The following is a 22,681-nucleotide window of genomic DNA, read 5'->3' on the forward strand; positions in this document are numbered from 1 at the left end:
TTATATACCTTTGGCATGATCTTTGTCTAAGTGATTAGCCATCTTTTTCCATTCTTCTAGCTTCTCTTGAAGTGGATAAATTAAGGATTCTTGCAGAGAACTGAAATGAAGGATATACCATTAGATATGCAACAGACAAAATATACTAAATATCAATCAAAATATGAATCTAATTCGAACACAAGCAAATATTTAATTGAAATTAATTCACAGAATATGCAGTGAAAATCCAGAGATGAATTACTGAGATACTTCTGTCTCAAAAATATGATATAATATTCTTGAGTATAAAATGGAAACATAATCAAAATATACATCAATCAAAACTGAGCTCAACATTGGATGTATTGAAATAAACACCATTCATTTCACAAGCTTCTTTTTTCTTTTAATTAGTTTGTCATATAAAATTTTCAGAATGAATTATTTATCATTTCATCACCCACTAGGATGGGCTTTTTGTCTGTTCTATTAATAATTGTAAAATTCACAATTAACTGATTTTTTCAGCAAATTAAGAGCACTTTCATCTCATTTTATGTTCCAATAAATGTCATAGGATATTCAAAGCATAGCAGCAGATATGTTGATAAAATATTAACTCTGAACAAAAAAAAAGTAACAAACAGAAATCAGCATGAACATCATTACTTTGCAAATGTCTTCAATTTGCATTCTACACTTCTCTGCCTGAGGCACAACCTCGTTAGAGCAGAACCAATTTCTTTCGTTCCACCTAAAAAAAGAGAAAATTATTTAATTAAAAACAACATACAGTAATGAAAGCTAGAACAATTGTTTAACTTTATAGCAATACAATTAAGCTTTGTCAATTTTGGTCACTCTATGGCAGGGGCTTTCCAGATAGATCCAGTCCATCCCCCCCCCATTTTTCGAAGAAAGAAAATCTGTCTAGGTGCCATAGAAATGTAGAGCATGCATGCTTAACTCATTGCCCACGGGCTGAATGTGGCCCCAGAGTCATCTGTTGTGGCCCACATTTTCAAACCTAATTTTGTAAAAATGAACTAAGAGATACACTTCCAGATCGTTCAAGAAGCCCTGCGGCAGTTTCAGGTCATTCAAGTGGCTGGCATCACATTTACAGATCACCACGGCACAGTTCCAGATTACTCAAGTTACCCGAGCTGCTGTTTCACTTCACTTAAGTGAGCTGTGGCACATTCCTAGATCACTTGAGTGATCTGCACACTGTTTACCAACACTTAAGTGACTCACGGCAGAGTTCCAGACCACTCCAAGTGACCCGAGGTACATTTACATATCATTCAAGTGACCCCACGGGACATTTCCTGATCATTAAATATTTTGCAGCATATTTAGAGATCACCGTGGCACAGTTCCGGAACACTCAATTGACCCATGAAACTTTTAAAGATCACTCAATAACCTGCGCCACAGTTCCACATTCTTTCAGTGTGCTGCGGCGCATTTCCAGATCATTTAGGTGACCCGCGGAAAATTTACTGATCACCGCGGTACAGTTCCAGAGTACTCAATTGACCCAGACATATTTACAGGTCAGCTTAAGTGATCCGCGACACATTTCAAAATCAATGAAATGGCCCACACTCTACTGAATGTTGAACACCTTCCTTGATGTAACAACTCCTGGAGTTACATTACATCCGAAGGATACAATGATTAGAATGGCCCGCATATGTAATGAACATATCGTCAATAGCATACGCACGAACCTAGTATGCCTTAAAACAAACATGCTAACCCATGACCCTCGGAGTCATCTCACGTGGCCCAGGACGAATAACAAAACCACACAAGTGGCCCACCAACGATCATCAAATCATTTAAGTGGGACACATTTCTAGATTACTTCAGTGGCTTGCGGCACATTTGCAGATCATTCAAGTTGCCAACAGCATATATCCAGATCAGCTAAGTGACCCCAAGCATATTTCCAAATCACTTGAGCTGCCTGCAGCAAACCCCCAGTTCACTGAAGTGGCATGTAATTCAGTTGCAGATTACTGTAAGTGACTGGAGGCACATTTGGCACGTGAGTGGCTCACAGCACACAGATCACCTAATGGTCAGCGATACATTAACACTAAGTGGTTCAATGCATTTCTTATAGATTATTTTAGTGGCGCTGTTGACACTTTTAAAGGCCACTCAAGTGGCCCGCTGAGCACTTTCAGATCATCCAAGTGACTTGCGGCACATTTCCAGATGACTCAAACGGCTTGCGGTACATTTCAACTTAACTCAACCTTTTGAAGTGTGCGGGGCTACTTCATTAATTTGAAAACGTGTCGCGGGCCACTTAATTAAATGATCTAGAACAGCGTCACAGGTTATAAGCGTGATCTGTGAATGTGCCGCGGGTCACTCAAATAATTTGGGAATAAGCCGCGGGTCACTCAAATAATTTGGGAATGCGCCGCGAGCCACTTGAGTGATACCTGTAAGATACATAGGTAACCACTTGGCCTGTGCGGATCAAATGTGGCCCTGGGGGTTCTGTTGCGGCCTGTCCCTCTCAAACCTAATTTTGTAAAAATGAAGCAAGAGGCACATTCAAGGATCGCTGAAGTGACCCGTGGCACAATTCCAGACCATTTAAGCGATTCGTGGCACATTTAGCGATCCCTTGAATAACATGTGACAGTTTTAGAGCATTGGTGCGGCCACCAGTGCGGTTCTACATCACTCAAGTTATACGCGGCACATTCCCAGATTACTCGAGTGATCCGCGGCATAATCACGGATCACTTGTATGACGCGCGGCACAGGTTCAGAGCACTTAAGCGGCTCGCGACACATTTTCAGATCACTTAGATCCGCTAAGTATTTAGAAATCACTAAAGTGGCTCTGTAGGGAGAATGCTAGTTCAGGTGCCCACAAACTAGTGAAAAGTTTTACTCGTTTTTTTGGCGCATCGAGTAAGATGCCATTAAGAATATTTCATATTTTCTCTCTAAAGGGTGGTTGATGACGTAAGCGTATCCAACCCCCCCCCCCACCCCATCAAAAGTCGGCAAATCGGAACCCCCACCAATGCTGACGTAATACTTGAATGACCCCGAACATAAAGACACCCGAAAGTTATTTTCTAGAGGTTAAAAAAAACTGGGTTCAGCTAGAGGCTAATCGGCTCGTCTCTCCCCACCCTCTCCTGTAAAACCTGACAAGATTAATCCCGTTAAGGGCCGTATTCACTGCCATGGTTTAAACTGTAGTCACAACTTTTGGATAAGAGATCAATATAGATTGGTTAAAAACCTGAATTTAACCAATCCGTGTCGATCTCTCATCAAAAAATGTTTAAACCATGTCGGTGAATACCGCCTAAGTCGAGCTTTCCTAGGAGCAGGTTTTCTGTGCCGCGCGCAACGGGAATCACCCAGCGCGACACGCCGTCCACTCACCAATAAGAAAAGCAGTACGACTGTTTTCCTACAGAGCGCAATACGGCTCACGACAGCACTCTACGTAGGGCGTGATTGGCGGACTGCTTCTGGAGGAGTTAAATGCGTCGTGTGCCGCGCGTTTCACCGATCTTCTATTCATTTTTTGTGTTCTCTTTCCCATCCCTTCAAACCGGAGCATGCAGATAACAGAGTAGCTGACGCCAGGGTCATATAGTATATAGCCGTTCTGAGCTGATGCGCCACGCTTGCAAAACACAAATGCGTAGCATGATTATGCAACACATTTCTACCGAAGCGAAATGATCCAGTTCGGTTCACGCGGCGCAAAAAAGCCTACTCCTAGGAAAACCCGGCTTTTGGGATGAACGATTGTTACGGGATCCCCGGGAGAGAAACCTATACTTAAAAACCTAAAAAAAATTTTTCTCTCATGGAATATCTCTTGTGAGCCTGCCCCCCCCCCGCTTTTTTGGCCTTCTTATTAACGGCAACCAATCTCGGAAACGGATTCGCTTTCCCCACTGGACTTCAGTTTTTAAGTTTTTAGCACTTAGACTAAGTCGCAGGGGCGAAAAGATACGCTTGTCGTCGTCCCCTACTTCAGTGGAACTGAAAATCTTTTTCTTTTTTCTCTTATTTTTCAGTAGCGAGTGATGTGAATAAAACACGTCAAAAAGGGAGGGAAAGCAGTGCCATTTTGCGGTTGCGCGGAATTTTCGTAGTGACATAGTGGCTGTAAACAAAAGGGAGGAGGGATAAAATAGGAATAGTAGGAGAGAATTGGGGTAAAAAAGGACGATTGCGGCGAAAGTAGAAAAATAGGAAAAGTAGGAAAAATAGGAGCGCTGCGAGGTCTGTAGATCCTGCTAATTTTCTTACAATACTCTCACAAATTTGTTTAATATGTTATGCCAGGATCAGAATGAGGGAAGGGAGGGCCAAAGGGGTAACAAATTTTAGGTGGGAGCAAAACATTATAAAATCATCAAATTTTTACAGTGGTGGTGGTGGGGGATTCATTCATTACACTTCATTCACTACGAGTTGGGAAAAACTCGTAGTTAAAAAAAATTGATTGCAGATGGCAGCACTACACATAACAAGCATTACGCAGAAACAAACTTCACAGAAGGTTTACTATACATACACTCATTCCAACATGTACCGATTCGTTAGAAGTTCTACAGAGGAATATGGACGAGGTCTAAAAACCTGTGTATAAGCCAACCTTAAAAATTCGTGCATTTTAGAGGAAAAAAATTCTTATATTTTCATGCAAAATGAATAGCTTGCAAAAATTTACTATAGAAAATGATTCGAACTTTTTAATCCATTTCTTCTGAGTCTCCAAGCTCATCGTAATCCATCAGATCATCATAGTGGGTGCAGCATCTTTGTTTTTATCCTCATCTGGGCTGTCATCGTCATTGTCACTTTCAAAGAGGATATCATCTTCAGTTTCGCTCATTGCATTGCTGATGCAACACTTTTTGAAGGATCGAATGATAATTTTGGCAGAAACAGAATTTCACACCTCATGTACCCATTGGCACACTAGGCCAATGTCAGGTTTCTTCAAGGCATCACCTTTTGTAGTTTCTTTATCATCGGAACTCATCCATTCGATCCACAAATTCCTCAAATAGTCTTTGAGAGGCTTGTTGATGCTCACATCTAAAGGATGTACAATCTACATCAGCCCACTTGGTATCAAAGCCAATGATGTTTTTGATTTCTTTACCTCGGCTTTGACATTATCGGTTCTGTGGGGTTTGAACATATCCCATACCAATAATGCCGGTTTCTCAAACACTGCTACAAAAATGACTACCAACTGTGAGGGTCGATATTTCCTCATCAAAAATTCCACAAAAAAACTCGGCTTATACATGAATATATACGGTATAACTAATCTGAGATTCACCCATAGACAGCTGGAAGTTTGTGCATTATTCAAATGACAGCCATCTGGTTAAACCTTGGTGCAGTATATTGAAGCATAATGTGACAACATCTTCTGTTGTTTTTTAGAAAATTCTAGAGAATTAGAAAAATACTAGTCGAGAGAGAAGATAAAAGGATCCATCTCCTTATAGAGCCAATTTTTTGTGTAATCTAGAATCTTTCTTTTGACTCATTCTCATCCTATCAATGTTACTTCAAAAAGAATACATTTCTGAGAAATAGAAGGTAGTTTATATGAGAGTAGTTGCAGTTCAAACTAAATTATATTTTAGAAGCTTTGCGAAGCACCAATCTATTCCCACACGTTTGGAAAAGATCTTTTGACCCTCAAACTCACATACTGTCATTCACTTTGTCACATCACAGTGATTTATGAATATGACAGCAAACTGCATTCAAGTACGTTAAAATCTGTCAAAGATCACCATCTTTTGAAGATTTACCACCTCCCTCAAATAATTGGTCCCGTGGAACGAAAATAAAATTGAACATAGTGCAGAGATTGACAAATGCCAGGGCCATTAGAAAATCTGCATTAGTGCTGAGAATTTTCTGTATGTGATTGCTTAATTAGAGTCAAAGAATGACATGGGATTTTCTAATTTCGTGATAGCGTTTTTTTTAACATGGAAAGAGGATATTGAGTTCTGAAAAGTCGAAAAACATTATTTAGGATCCTTTTTTTCAAAGTAAAAACCATGCTTGGCTCCTAAAAAATTTGGTTGGTGCTTAAATATTTTTTGATTTGTCAAGCCCTGGCCTAGTGGATAGAAGAAAAAAAAATCAGCCTTATCAAGAGGTGGCCGTTCAGAAAAGGTTTCACTGTTTACAGTTTAGAACAGATTCTATGCAACTGCAAAGTTGTCAATGTCCAGGATATTTTCAGGTAGATGTACTAACTTTTCAGTCAGTAAGACGTGTTTTTCATTTTTTTAAAAAAGTTTTGGCTTTTTGAGACCCACGCTTACATCATTCTATACTATATTAGCATATAGTGTCCCATAAATTTGCAAATAGTTTAAAAATTCATAGAAAATGAATGAATATTTGAATGCGGTTTGAGAAAAAGTTTTTCTTACCGAGGGTGATTTTTTTTATTACTGGAAAAAAATTTGTTTACATTTTTGTCGTTAGAGAGCACTGCAGGAAAGAAAATCACAGAATTTTGGACCCGAACCTTTCTTTAATATCTTCTGGGTCCGAAACGTTTGTAAAGCTTCAGCTGGCGACTCGTGGCTGAGGATGAACTTCACCAGGAGCGCTTTATCAATGTCAGCATCACAATGAAAATCTTATGTAAGTGCCAATAACGGGAAAATTCAGAAATTAGCTGTTCATCCCTGCATTTTATAAGACTGATTTGCATATTTTCAGTTATTTGCTTTCGTGTAGCGCCCTCTATCGATAAAAACTTGAACGAATTATTATTATTTTCTTTTGTGCCAAAAGAAATCCCCCTTCGTAAGAATAATATCTGCGCAAACCGCATTCAAATATACGGATTCCTTCAATTTTAATGAATTTTTGAACGATTTACTAATTTATGGGACACCCTGTATGTACCTTTTTTTGCGCATCAAAACAATTCCTAAAATAGACCGAAATTTTATAACAAAAGGAGGTAGTCCTGGTGGAAAAAAAAAAAGATGATGAAAAGAATGAAAAGAAAATAGGAGAGGAAAAGTAAGGGCGCAGTAAGTTAAAAGTATAAGCACGCGTTTAGTTCTAAAAATTTGCTCAAAGGAAGCAATGCCTAAGAAAAATGAGCAAAAACGCAATAGTTATGGGTGGTGAGAATAATTCTATATAATATATATGTAATAACAATAATGGACTCTCCCGGAAGAGACAGCGGTTACTGACAAGTCAATGCAGGAAGTAGAGAGATCTGTTACTGTCACCCTCCCCAACTATTGACCCCTGCGAAAATATATATAGCACACTCCACCCAAAGCAATAAACAATGAAAGTTGAAAAAAAATAATAATAAAGGGCAACAAAAGAGGATTTTCTAGTTTTAAAACAGCAGGCTGAAATATATGCCACCTCAGGTCCATCCAATGCCACAAATTTCAGGACAGTCATGCTGTTGAACGGATATCAGACAAGCTACCTACGCCCGAGGCATCGCATTGTGTTCGACGTTACACATAAAAAAATATTATGAATTGCTTGCAAAACATAGCTTTGATATGGGGGGGGGGGGAAAAGGGTTTTAGAGAACGTAGTTAGCACAAAAGATAGGAACGGAAATTGTATACGTAATGTAATGTATAATCTTCCTTTTTTCTTCTATCTCCTTTCATCATAGCCCAGACCTATATGAAGCTATAACACACACAAAACATTCATTCACCTTCAAAACATGTCACCGCTTGCTTTCTGACAAAAAGAATGGTCATACATCATAAGAGAAAAAAGTTAGCTATGCGCGAGTCAAGGACTTTTCGGCAATAAAAAAAAAACGCAGCATATCCGCAGAATGCGGGAATCCATAAGAATATTAGGATTTGGAAGTCCAAAGAAAACCGTAAAATACAATTTTCTTACATGCCGAAAATGAATGAAACCGGAAATTTAATTTTAAATGGAATGAAATTCCATTCATCGGTGTCCATTCAATTTCTCGGATTTCGAATCAGTCCTGCCATAAGCCGAAATCATAGGCGGAGATAGACTTGAAAGTCTGGGGGGCACGACACGATGATGATGTCAATTCATATACACACATATACATTAGAGATCAGTCGACTCCGCCTTTGACACTGGGGGGGGGGGGGCGTATCTCCGCCCACGGCCGAAATTCATAAAAATTTCGTCATTTTCAGACCTTTAATAAAACAGTCATATAAGGTACCATAATTTCCTCGTCCACAGGCATTACAAAGACTCTACTATCATGATCCTGAAGTTTTCCCCTCCTCATTCACAGAAATAGCACGGAAGAGGGTTTCTCTTAAAAATAGGATCCCAAGAAAAAAAAGGGTTCCTAGGAAGAGCGAAAGACGCGGGGGACTGGAAGTGTTAATGTTCATTAACAAGGTGGAATAATGAATAAAGAAACGGTCGTTTCTTCGACATAGTGAACTTCGTCAATGCGATCCATACAACAGGGTCTAATGAAAATTTCAAGATGCGTTAAGAGAAATTCCTTTCTCCACATATTTCACAACACTAAGATGAATCGAAATTCAGACTGGTAAAATAATAAAGTGCCTTATCTCATACTGATACGCGCGCATTCAGATGATTCTTCCATTTTTTTTAAACTGATTTTATTCACCGATATCGACTCTTGTTCAAATACATAATTTAAAAAAAAATTCACACGTTAACAACCCAGTAGTTTTTAACCACTTTTTTTTTTCCTAACAAACCCGGTGCGTAAATAACGTATCGATCCGCTATTTACTACAACACGCGCTACTGACTTTATGAAAATAGCCATACTGTGGACTTTTCCACCAGATCCGTGGATCAAACATGCGGATTCGGAGGCCCCCTTCCTTCTCAACCAATCAACAGAGCATGGTAAAATGTGCACAAACCCTTTGCACAGGCCCCCACCAACTCATTCCAAACCGTTGGGAAAATCACTAAAGCAATTATCGGAACCCGAAACGGAGAGACGAGAGATAAACCATAAAAAGTATGGCTGTACGCAATTAATGTATTCCCCGGTGAAACAAGGATATTTTGCCGGTTTTTTCTTTTTTGTTAAAAACAATCCAACAAAAAAGAAAAAATCCTCTCGCATAGATGAGTTCACCTCAAAACAGACATCTGTCCATGTATTTACGTACAAACATAGGTGTTTCTAGCCAGAGCAGTATCAAGTTTAAAATTAAAACGGGAACCCCTGGATACCATACAAAACCCTAAATACAACGATACCACGGCTAACGATGATAATATTCGTTCCGGGATCATATTTGTTAGCCGAAACGCGTTTTCCCATAGGTTTCTATGAAAAATCGTTTAGTTCGTTCCAGAAACGGACCAAAATTTAAGAATATAAGTTTTTTTTAAACACTAAGGAACGCCATAAAAATGACAAAAATTGACCGAAGTACAGCTTCAAGATTCGATAAATGAGAATTTATAGGAAGATGAGATACTGAAGATGTTTTTATTTCACACTATGTGCACAACCTACTATGTGTCTACTAGAGCTGGTGTTGACGCAACCCAGTCAGTCAAGATCGGAGGTGTCTCCATTCATTTGGTCAGCTCATTTCTGTGCCTGATACATGTAGATGGAAAAGACAAGCTCTTAGAATGTCCAGACCACAGCTTTGGTCCAGACTGTTCAGTTTGATGTTAAGAATCTTGCATCAAAAGAACGCGTGCTCTGAAAACATATGCTCCTTTTTTTAATGCATTTTCTATCAGGTGAATCTTTCATTTTACATGAAATGGTTCAAAAACTTTCCCGAAGAGAAGCGGAGGTAAATCTGAAAAAGGATTACTAGGTGGACATGAGTTGAAGGGTAAAAGTAGTAAACACTGTAAGTGCCAAAAGGGAAAATAGGGCAGCAAAATTTTGCAGCCTGTAGAGACGTCCACATTTGCGACCTTTTTACACACTATTTGGAACCACTTAGAGCAGCGTTTCTCAACCTTTCTTGTCTTGAGGACCAGTAGAATGCTGAAGAAATGCGATGGACCACTAACTCACCGAATAAGGGTCCAATTTTTTATTTCAACCCATGTGAACATTAACAACACACATTTGTGGCATATAAAGACTTTTTTCCTATTGAATCATTTTTATGTCATTAAATTATATTTCCAAGCCTGTCTGCAGATCATTTGTCGAATCATCACAGACCATAGGTTGGGAAACGCTGATTTAGAGGACTACCAGGCACTTTTCACGTTGGTAAAATAAAGCATTGCTCATTTGCCTCTTTAACGTGAAAAACGGTGTTTGAATTTTTTTTTGGTACTTACAACGTGCCAAAGTTTACCTTTCAGTTAATCGTACTCAAATGACAGTAATTCTGATGAGCCGCTGTGGTGGTCGAGTGGTCATAGTGACGGACTCGCATTGCGAGGATCCGGGTTCGAACCTCACCGTCACCACAGTGGTGGTCGGCTGAATATGGTTTTCTGTGGTTTCCAACTTTTAGGAACAAATTCGAGTCGATCTCCCAAATGAAGTCTCACCACAGAGAGCAACAGGCCTACAACGATACAATTATTCAATCATTACACTTCCCTCATAGTTAGAAAAATTGATAGCAGATGGCAGCTCACTACAAATAAGAATTACACAGAAACGAACTTCAAGTTAGGTTCACTACATGTTCACGCACGTACATCATTTACCAATTCGTTAGAAGTTTCGCAAAGGAATATGGACGAGGTGCATGTGCGATTTAGTATTAATTCTGATGATGATTGAGGCTAAAATTCAGATCACGACGCGGTTTTGTGTTAGCGCGTGCACCCATATCAACGAAAATGTTCATTAGCCGAAAAATTCGTAAGCCGAGGCATTCATTTTAGCTAAGGTATGACTGTATTCCCAATAAATCCATCAAACTTTAATTATTGAATTCCCACCCAAAGAAAATGTTAATCCGTAAATTGTTCCAATGCGGAGAGGTGAACTGAAAGGAAAAGATAATCATTATTTTCAGAAATATGCCGATCAACACACACAACAAAGCCGAATCGAACACGAAAAGCCTCACTAGCGCACGGACATGACATAACATCATGCTTTGCTTGCCCACATGTTTTGACCTTACCCTTCCCTCCCTTCGGGGTTAAGAAACAAATAAGTTCAAACACGCGAATAATAAAAATAAAATCGCAAAACCAGTAGATGAACTCTCCGATAAACCAGTTAAACCAAACATGCGAACGCACGCAAAAGCCTAGCATCAGCTTCGACATTCAACACATTATGCAGACGCAGCACGGAAACGTGAAACTGGCCGCCGCGTGACCGAAAAACACCTGCAAGGTCGACCGACCGACTTGTTCGTTTCCACAATGGATGGGAAGATTTTTTTTATTTATATTTGCTCCGCTTGCCTTCATTAAACATGCGGAGAAAAGAGCCACGGACCCGATCACGGAAGGGCTAGGCTACGGAACATAAAACTAAATAAAAATGTCAAGTCTTTACTCCACACATGCGAACACATTTAGGCCGTTCGGAGCATAACTCCTATCGATCACGTATGTAAGAGAGTAGTGGTTGACGCATTTCACGACATTAGTTCCCAACCCAGATCCCGGAGCGTTTCATTGCTACACGGGAACGATCAAGTATCACATACAGTATCTTATTTCTGAAATAAAGGGAATTTAACCCTTTTCGGATATGTGTATCTCCGAACCGCTGTCAAAGGGTTTCAAAAACACTAAAGGGTTTCGGTTGGGCTAAACCGGCAACATACGAACGAGTAAGAAAGAGCACACACAAACTTCATAATTTTATCACTATCTTCCAGTGTTCATCGTCGTCGTTTAACTTCATGAAATTTCTTTGAAATTTTCCGATTTTAAAACACTGAATTTTTAGCGAAATTATTCTATAAATATTGTACATCCAAGCCCCAAAGCAGAAAATGTGCCGAAATCTGCGACGTACGTCGCAGAACAATTTGGAAGAATTTTAAGAAAAAGTGCAAAAAACACTATTACATATATGGGGATTTGTACCGCAGAACATTTCCAGTCGGCCGAGGGCTCGTCACAGAACAGTACTAAACATTCTGCTTTGGGGCATCCAAGTACCTCTGTAACAGACAAGAATGCTCAACAAATGACCCCGCGGGCCAAATGTGTTGTGTGACTACGATTTAAAAAAATCATTGGTTTGAGTTTAAAATTTTTCACTATACAATATAAAATGAAAAACATTCTATTTGATCGCGGCCCGCATATGTTCATAAAACCCAGAAAGTGGACCTTGAACCATAGGCGGAGATAGACTTGAAAATCTGGGGGGGGGGGGGGGCAAGGTCATTATTTCTGGGGGGGGCACGATGATGATGATGTCAATTCATATATGCATATATACATTAGATCAGTCAACTTCACCTTTGACACTGGGGGGGGGGGGGTGAGAGCAATCCCCCACATCTCCGCCCATGCCTTGAACTATTACCAAATCACTCAAGTAGCCCGCGACAGGTTACTAAAAAGATCGACACTCTTCAAAAGGTTGAGCATCCCTGCTCTATGATACATAGGAAAGACGTTTCCATGAGCCACAGAACGTCAAAACCTTCTCATTCTGCGTGTATCATTGTAATTATCATGCACACGGGCATCGGAAGTATTTGAACTTGTGGGTGCTCGTCTTGATCTTTAAGTATGAAATTTTGAATTCTGATTCAATTCAGTGGGTGCTCAGACCCATGCCATAAATTACCGTGGTGCTCGAGCATCCCCGTCTCCGACGCCACTTACACATGCGAAAAATTATTTTGATTGTTCTGGAATTCGGACGTGGGAGGTTTTACAGTGGTTATGAAAGTTCTGGTGCTATGACGTTCAGTTGCATCCATCCTTCGGGATGGTTAGCAATAGTATAAATGACGGGAACCTAGGTGCATCTGGTTCTTTGGGTTCAGTGGTTATGGAAAAATGAATTTGGACAATCGTGCCCGTTACCGAAACAAAAATTCTGAATTGCAAGAGAGATACGTACGTAGCGTTACGATCTCGTAACTATCGTAACGCTACGTACCCATGAAGGTTTGGAACCACTTTTTTTTATGGGCTCTAATCATTTTTATATGAAGTAGTGTGGGTTATATCAGAATTACTCAGATAAAGGTTCTTTCAGGTTTCATTAAGAAATCACGCACCCAAAACATCATGGCGTTAATAAAATACGTACAAGACATCTCAGATTGAAATACATTACAACGAAATTGTAATGTATTTCACTAATTTTATATGGTATTCCAACTTCCACTTAGGCTTCACGCACACCCACGATAAAGAGGAGCCTGAGAAGGTCATCACGGACAACGCATTTCCATGGCTTTGGAACCAATCGAAATACCGTATTCATATTCTGAAAAGTGGGAAAATATTCAAGAGGGAGCAAATAAAAGAGCCCAACAAAGAAATATCTACAAGGAAGATGAAAAAAAAAAAATTCTTTTCTCAACAAACCGAACAAAAGAAAGCCCGTCAGTTTCACCTGCTTTGGTCAGTGGACCTAAAAAAATATAATATAAATAAATAAGCCGTATAAAGGAAACCCCATCTTTTCGATAAACAGCTCCTGGTATACACGAAAAACTGGTTTTCCTTTTTTCACGAAGGCACGATTTTTTTTTATTTCTCCACCGAATGACAGCAACCAGAAGCAGCAGGAATAATGATGATAATGATAATAATCCATACATAAAAACGACCAAAAGTGTGAGAGAAAGCTCACACAGGCTGTTATTTAACTTGAAAATGTTGCAGAAAGAGGGAGGAAAATTAGGAAGCTTAGTAAAGCGGAAAGTCTGTAGAGCCTGGGCTTAGGATGAGTCTCGAACTTGATTTCTTGTTCTTTTTGTCCAATCTCTTATTTTTCGCCCCCTTTAACACTTAAACGGCAACGACCCAGTTCCAACCATCCATTGGAGAACTTCTCATAAGAAATAGGCGGTCATGCAGAAAGTGTAACAAAAATAAAGAAATCGAGTTCGTTTTGCTTGGCTTGGACGAGAAAGAATCACGACGATGAACTTGCGTCGGAAAATTGCTAAGAAAGCAGGAAAAATTTCATCTCGTTTTTCAATAGTAATAAAAGCAGCATAACACTAATGAATTTACTATTCCGTGAAGTAGCAATGGAGAAGTTGAAACGTATCAGGGTAAAAAAAAACGTAAATACGAAGAGGCAAATTACTTGTTGATCTTATTAAATCATTTAAAACTCGAGTTTTATATGAAAAAACCCGTGTTCTTTTAACCCTTTCAGCGGTAATGACGAGATATCTCGCCTCCTTAAAACCTTTTAATTTCGGCAATGCCGATCCCTGAGATCTCCGTAAAGCAGTCTTTTTTAGTGAACATGCTTTCCACCCCCTCCCAAACTTTCAGATAAATTCCCAGTGAGCTGCGCCAGCTTTTATTCAAAGTTTGATAACAGGATAGAGACGGTATTTTTCCCCTTCCTCTTTAGGGTAGTATAGAAACATGTGTACAGTATAAATGATAGGAAAGGCCAGATAGACCAGGTATTTCTGTTTTTCGATTGTTCTTTTAAATTATTCCCGAGTCGGGAGGGGAAGGGAAGGAGACTCTGAGGCACTTTCACCTGCGGAAAATTTAGAAAATTATTCTTGAAAAAAAATGTGGCATTTTATAGAAGATTCAGTGGTTTCCACAGTGGCCTTATAATGTGGATCAGTTGAATTTTAAAAACTGCTTAAAGGGCTACCTACTAACATTCTGATATGCCACTCATCAAAATGGACTGCATATGACCATCACAATACACAATTATAAGGTGTCAATCATTTTATGATCTGGAGTTGTGGTCAGTAATTGCTGGAGATCATTGAAAAATAAGTTTAAAAAAATCACATGTGAAGACATTGATTTGTTTCTGAACTTAGAGTGAAATACATATAAGCCTACTCAACTCTGCTTCAGCACTCTGTTGCAAAAAATATTCACAAAATGGTTGATACACAAAGTATACCAAACCACTAAAACTGAACATATTTCACATAAGCATCATATATCAGAGACATATTTGCACCATGTTTTTCCTTGGAAAAATTTTCTTCAAGCATATTTGAAATGCAAGCTAACCAAACTTGCGCGCGCGCACACACACACACACAGTGCACACTGGTTTCCAATTCTGCAATTTGCTGACTTTGCTGATTGGTTAAAAACTTGAATTTCAGGTTTTTCAATCAATTCATAACGCCGCAGAATTGGAAACCAGCATATACTACATTTGTACCTTTATATTTATTAACTTGCTCAACTGGGAATGAGCATCTGCTAGTTAAGAGATAATACTACAATTAAACACGAAAGATTTCAGGGCTTGATAAATCAAAAAAAAAAATCCAGGTACTAGCCAAATATTTTTTTAGCTTACCATATTAAGGGAAACACATTTTTTCCAGAAAAATAGTTCAAAATAATGTTTTTCAACTTCTGTGACACCTTTCCATGTTGGTTGATACACATTTATAAATTCTAAAAATTTTCCGTAGTCCTCACACTTAAATTTAGTAATCTAATCACACACAGAAAAATTTAAGAGTCTATGCCAATTTTTTAGATGCCATACCAAAACCTGGAGCCTGGAATTTGTCAAGCCCTGTCATACTGAATCAGGTATGTCATGATGAAATACCGTATTACACGGATTAAGCAGATAAATTACAAATCAGGAAATTACATCTCTATTAAAAAAAACAAGGGACTTGAACGATACATATTATATCTGTATGACGGACGTAAAGGGCATCATGTCCATTTCCATCATTATTGGGATAACGCCAGTGGCAGATGAAAGTCGGCCGAGGCCCTGGGCGCAAAAGAAAATGTTGGGTGCCCCTTAAATTGGGAAAAAAGTGTAAAGTTTGGGATTTTTGGGGCCCGGTGCACCCGCAGTTAAATGTGCCTCTGGATAACGCTACTAATTCACAGGGTTTTTTTTGTTACACTGTGAATTCCTATAAATAAGTCCTATTTCAATAAATAATAAGAGATATTCACTTTATAAAACAAGTCTTTATAGAAAGGCGTAATAAAAAAATCTTTAAATGGTTCTCCCATAAAGTTTCTCCTATATGATAATGGGCCCTTTATCACCTACATGCCGATATATTGTTCCGGATAATTTTCCACAAGACTTCGATATTGCAAAACAAGAAGCGGTTCGACGGACAAACACAGATTTATTTACAGAACAGCAATTTATACGTATTTACAAGTTAATCAGAGAGCTAACAACTTTCTTGCAAAGTTTAAACGCAACTGACTTCAGCAATAGAGTCTGTCCATTCGAGTCTCTTTTAGCCTGTCTAGCCTTTCTCAGTCTGCCATCTTGTGAGCGCCAACGGTATTTATAACCCGGATAGAAACTTCGAGAAAAAGAACATTCCACAAAATTCTATTTCACAGTTTCCTAGTCGGCGGCGCTACCGTATGGAGGGGCGGGACTTTCTAGATTTTCTCTCTACACGCCCCGCCAGTTCTCCGCCAATCACGTGTCGCTGCGCTTAGACCGAAACTGGTATCATCGATATTTCTATGGAACAAATCGCGCCATCTATCGTCGAAAGTTTGTAACAATATATATAATATATCCTACATTAAGTACTAAATATTATGTGTACCCACACATTCTGTATAGCATAAATAAAGTCACAACATTATGTCTGGAATGTGATTTTTACAGCTGTTTTAGGAAAAGAGGGATTTTACCATATATGTAGAGCAGGGCTTGACAGTGTGTAGTTGGCATGATATGGGAACCCTGATAAAGCTACAGACGATTCTGAATGGTGACCAGTATGTAAGCATCCTTTTCGTTCACTTGTACCCATTCATGTCCTGTGTGCATTTCGATGGGGCTTGGACAATGTGACACCACATGCATCGAAAGTTGCAACCGAGTGACACCAGGAACACTTTTCTGACTTCAGCATCCTCCGTAAGTGATCTAAACCCCAGACATGATTATTGAGCGCATATGGGATGCCTTGCAATGGGCTGTACAAAATCACTCCACACTGTTATGAAACTGGGGACTGCCCTGAGAGAAGCATGGTGTGAATTGTCTTTAGGACAATTTTCATTTGAAGATTAGTGTAATCACACATTGGTGGAATTCATGGCCACGTTGTTTTGCAACAGTTCTGAGTGCTTGCGGGGGAAATCTACATGATATTATATATGTGGGTGTAATGATTTTTCTGGCACTTCAGTGTAATATGCATATAAAAGGAGAAAGTTTTGAACTACCTCGTGTGTTAGTAGCCATGTCAGCGATTTTCTGGAATGCATCGAGGAATGATGTTGACGTAACGATTGTTGCTCTGAAAAAGATAGAAACATTTGGATAAGTTTATGGTCTCTTCAGTATATTTTTCATGGGATCAACTTGCTAGCCATTCATACTAATTTGAATTAGATTATTAGCAGTATTTTGATTGAAATTAACATCAAGTTACAATCATCTTTTGTTTGTTTACATATTTGACATTTTTTTAAGGTTTTACATTGTTTTCTTGATAATGTTCAGCCCTTACAAGTTACTAAACAAATATAGATATATTTCATGTACACTATAAAAGCTACATTAATGATAAGAATGAACACAGAATGTAAGTGAGAGTCCAGAATGAGGCCAGTATTAGTATAAAGAGTTGACAACTGCTACAAATGTTTGTAGTTTCTAGTTCTACGGATGGCCACAATGAACTACGGAGCTATGGGAGTCACTCTCAATACCACGCAAACCTGTTAAAAAAATCAGGTCTTTGAGTTTCTTGTGGTCTTTACTTATTTTTATTATTATTTTTATAAAATTGCATCCATCTTTACTGATCTTTACCATACGCATATGAGGGAGCTAGAGAGAAGAGAAACTCTGAGCCGATCTGTTTTGTCTGTATGCGAAAGGAAATCTATAAAGCTGTGTCTAAACTTGCTGCTCTATCAATGCCTTCCATAGCAGATAGATGGGAGGAAGGGGGTGCTAGATGTCCGCATATATGGCCCACAAGGGGGTATGCAGGTTGGGATTACATTGATTATTCGTGAATTATTAATGGACTCTGTGACCTCGGAACATAGTTTCAGGCAGTGGGAGTGGGGGCCTCACGTGGCCCGAACCCTCTAGGTTCCAGTGCTATTGAGGTGCTGTATTTAATGAACTTTGAATTAAAATTTAAAAAAAATAAATTTTTCAGTGATTATATTGTCCTAGAGGGTACCCCCCCCCCATGGCAAAGCTAAACATTCATCACTACTGACAAGCTTTAAGCCAATGTTGGCATGTCTGATTATAGGATAAAAATCTGTCTGCTGATGGTTGTACTGGAGAAACAACTAATAAAATTATCACCTATGTGAACCCAAATTTTTGGCCAATCAAAAAATATTAATTTTTTATAACGTTTTCAAAATAATAATTTTTTTTTTTGTCTACAGGCAGGGCCAGTTCTGTACATTTTTCAAGTGTAAGCGAATAATATATTGGGAGCTTAAAAAAAACATCGCCCCCTCCCCCCCCCCTCACGTAGTTGGCGCCTTAAAAAATATGTCCCATTAAGCTGACGCTTTCTGCAGCTGCGCATAGCTCCCAGGATTTAAGGTCCGACCCTATCTCTATAGATGCAAACCACACAAGTTTTGTATGGTTAAGAACTAAAGATACAGATAGAAATACACTTACTTCAACTGTGAATGAAATTTTGATGCTTTGATCAAAAAGTCTTCCCAGATGGGTGCACTGTTCTGTAATTGAAATGAAAACAATGTATCAATTTCTGTCAGTAGATGCAATATACATTTTAAATCATGCTTCAAAAATGTTCTGAACCGGCTTGACAAATTGAAGGACAATAAGTTTGGCATCAGTCAAACCTCTTAGAAGCCAAGTGTATTTTTCCCCCAAAAAATGAGACAAATCTTGTTTTTTTACTTCCCTTTTGACTTTTACCCCTATGCTGATAGATATGTTGATTAAATTTTGTATAACAAGATAAACCGAAAAACTTGCTGATTATGTAGAAATACTGATTTTTGGATAAACCTTATCTCTGCAGCTACTGGAACTCGAACCTTTGGGAACCTCGACTGCTGGTCGAGTGCTCTACCAAGCCAAGCTATAGTAACAGATAGAATATTTCACTTTTGGCGTATATATATATATATATGCTGAATAGTACCGTACGATGGTCAGTGACAGCAATCCACTAATAATGATGTGTAAATGACATCGTCACCAGATGGCAACATATATATAGAGAAAGATGTGCGGGTCAGTCAACCCGGTTTGCGCCTGAGTGGAATGGTGGTAAGATGCTCATCTACCACCGTGAAGGTTACCATCACAGTCCCAGGTTCAAACTCAGCAGAGAATACAGAAAAGATATTTTTTCATAGCATGAGGTGACAATTGGTAGATGATGCCTTCGTTTCCAACCCAACTGATTAATGGCAGTAAATCGCAATATAGCGATATGGCCAGAGTTGGGTTTGGTAAAAAGTTACCCAGGTTAGAGTCCCGGTAGCGGCAGAGATGAAATTTTTTTGAAAAATCAGTATCTTTACATAATTATAGTCAGTTTTTCCCAGTATATTTTTTATTACCAACTGGAGAGTACATCTTTTTCTATATGAATTTTGTATTGTCCTCGGACTCTAACTTATATGTCATAATTACATTAGTACAAAATTTTAGGCACCATTGGCAATTTTTTTAGTCACCATGGCAACTTGACAGCTGGGATTTTTCAAGCCCTGGTTTAGAAATTCATACAACTTAACGCACCGTTTTGGAATCCAGTGCCCAAACAACAAATAATAATTATAGCATACATAGACACACACACACTTTCATAGGTATTTATAGATTAGTCGTTTCAAAGATTTCAACAAACAACTAACAACTTTATCACTCATGTTTTACAGGCACATTCCAATAATGTATAAGTATATAAGGTTAATGTCGCTTATAAACATTCCCATTTAGAACGTTTTCCTGCTTATTACAACAAATTTTTGAGGTTCCGACTCAAAGTAATTCTCATTAATATTTCCTATTTAAAGTGTTTTCCCGCTTACAACGTTTTATCATCATGACAGATTTTTGAAACACATTATAAGCGGGATCAACTGTATATGTACTTCTAAACTGTTTCATTTTTAACACAGCCTTTAAAATTTTCTCACAAAATTTTGAGCAGACCTCAAACTTTTGGGAATCGAATTATTGATACATATGCTAAAATATATCCAGAATTCAGTTACGTTATCAAGAGATAGAAATTTTTTTTGTGAAAAAAATTATCTATTGCTCGAAAATTCCTAAAATATGACAGATTGCTCAAAAATGCTTAAAATAAGGCTCATCATAAAAATCTGTGTTTTGAACTATTCCAATATGCAACATCTGTGCCTTAGAAAAAGGATGTGTATATAGCAAGTCTGGATGTCCTTCAGATTATTCCAATATACAGTCGAATCCCGTTATAACAAACTCCAAGAGACCATAGAAATCACTTTGTAATAACAAAATTTTGTTATAAAGAAATTTCAGATTTTTTACATTGTTCTTATGTAAATTTATCTGGGAATTAGTAAAGTTTTCATTAAAACTACAGTTTCACTGTAACTGTATTTGTTAAAATAGGAATCGACGGCATAACATGGATTATTACTGTACCATACAGAAAAAAGAATGGAAAGAACAAGTGAGCCATAAGAAAAAGCGTTTTTTTACTTCCCTACGTTGCTCATCAGGTTACAATCCCAAATCAATTTAGTTACCCTTTTGTTTACACAATACCATAAGGGTAACTAAACTCTGTTTCACCCAGGGCCCGAAAGAACGAAACAGACCCTGTCTCATTGCCCCTGGTTAAGAACTCTGTTCCAAGACAGCTGTACAACTACTAAACTACACATGCACCTCATCAATACTTCTCTGCAGAACTTCTAACAAATTGTCACATGTTGCAATGAGCGTGTATGTGTTCTGTGTATACTACTACTACTGCCATCAATTTTTCAAAACATGAGTGAAATACGATGATTGAAAATTTTGTACCGTTGTAAGCCTGTTGCTCTCTGTGAGGACAGTTAAAGCTGAAACACACTACACTGAAGTGACATGATAATCACGCCACATCAGAGGCGTAACGAATTCTCATTCGTGGAAACTCTGCGACGTGGAATTTGCACATCACACAATTTCCACGAATAAGAAATCACATATCTAATGGGACCTGGAATCATGTCATGTCAGTGTAGTGTGTTTCGGCATTTAAACTAGACTTACATCACTGGGTTAAATAAACGGCACATGTATAAATCCTTGTGTACTGACGAATAATGCATAGATATGAACTTGAATACATAGATATGAACTTGAATGCATAGATATGAACTTGAATGCATAGCTTAGCTATTTAAGTAGGCTATACATTCTACTGTACAAGAACCAATTAAAAAACCATTGAAAAAAGATGGAGGGGGGACTCTACCTTCAAATCAGCAATCAGCTGTAGAAACAATCCACCGAAAGGCGAGAACTCTTTCTCGACTGTAGACGACTCCATTTTAAATCCTTCCACTTATTTTTCACTCCACTTCACCACCTCGATATAAAAATTTCCACACGAATCGACTTCACTTTCACATAATAACGAATCGCGATTTTTTTCAATACCAGAAGATATCACAAACGAAAACTCCGCAGACGACAAATTACTTTGTAAAAACTCACTTTTTTTTTTTTATAAACCAAAAATAGCCATTGCGCTCGTAAAATTCACTGCATATAAAATAAAAATGACGATCGTCATAACCCGCGATTATTAGGAGAGATTTCCCATCTATATATATCCTTTGGACGGCGATTGATGATGATAACTATAAACACCGAGGAGTATAAAAGTTATCCTGACGGAGAGAAGGAATAATATAAACAAAGTTTATATCTGAAATCGTATCACAGCGAAAACTGACAAGCGACTGATGGGGAGGGGGAGAAAAAAGACATCGGCCAATACAAGCTTTGACAAGTCTTTGAAACGGACGTGAATCTCAGGTGACGAGAGGGAGAAGTTAATTAAAAGCTACAAAAGAGGGCGCTTATCTGGAAATGATCAGATTTCAGCATAATTTTTTTTATGAATTTAAAGAGAGATCTTATTATTCGTTTCTTTTAGTTTTCTTTTTCTTTATTGCTGAAAAATCAACTCCAGATTTACGAATTTCTTTTTTCCTCCTAACCTGTAGAAGGATATAGGGGGAACCCCGTGCTAACAGGGTCAGGGCTGTCTTAAGAGCATCGTGGGCCCCAGGGCCCAGTGATTTTTCTGAGAGGCCCTACCTGTCAAATTCTTGAACATTTCATTTTTATGAGGACCTTTCTTCTCTTGTGGTGCCCCCCTCGAGCAGTGTCCAGGTGAGCCAATGGGTTAAGATGGCACTGACAAGGAGCCTCATCAGGCGAAGTGATATTCCGGCGCCACTATTAGACAGGGGAATTTCTAAGCCACTAACCCATATGCTTTCTGAAAAGAAGAATGGGCTCCCGGGCAAAGTGATAGATATTCTTTGCCGCCGCCCC

The 22,681-nt window shown here is 38.6% G+C and overlaps 1 protein-coding gene across 4 annotated transcripts in view; it reads right to left on the reverse strand.

Moving 5' to 3' along the window:
- LOC149074688 (uncharacterized) overlaps positions 1 to 21,753 on the reverse strand; it is a 40,643-nt gene extending 18,890 nt beyond the window's left edge. For all 4 annotated transcript variants that reach the window (XM_089245751.1, XM_089245753.1, XM_089245754.1 and 1 more), the window contains exons 1-5: positions 21,591 to 21,753; positions 18,776 to 18,837; positions 17,341 to 17,414; positions 652 to 736; positions 9 to 100 (exon numbers count right to left, since the gene is read on the reverse strand). In XM_089245751.1, coding sequence (XP_089101877.1) covers positions 9 to 100; positions 652 to 736; positions 17,341 to 17,414; positions 18,776 to 18,837; positions 21,591 to 21,665 — 388 coding nt within the window. In that variant the 5' untranslated portion in view covers positions 21,666 to 21,753. The remainder of the gene's footprint in view (positions 1 to 8; positions 101 to 651; positions 737 to 17,340; positions 17,415 to 18,775; positions 18,838 to 21,590) is intronic.
- Positions 21,754 to 22,681: the final 928 nt, after the last annotated feature.

The sequence above is a fragment of the Pholcus phalangioides genome, unplaced genomic scaffold (assembly GCF_987345545.1).
Source record: "Pholcus phalangioides strain wild (caught in Gottingen) unplaced genomic scaffold, Ppha-v1.0 ptg000016l_1, whole genome shotgun sequence".
NCBI classification, from domain to species: Eukaryota; Metazoa; Arthropoda; class Arachnida; order Araneae; family Pholcidae; genus Pholcus; species Pholcus phalangioides.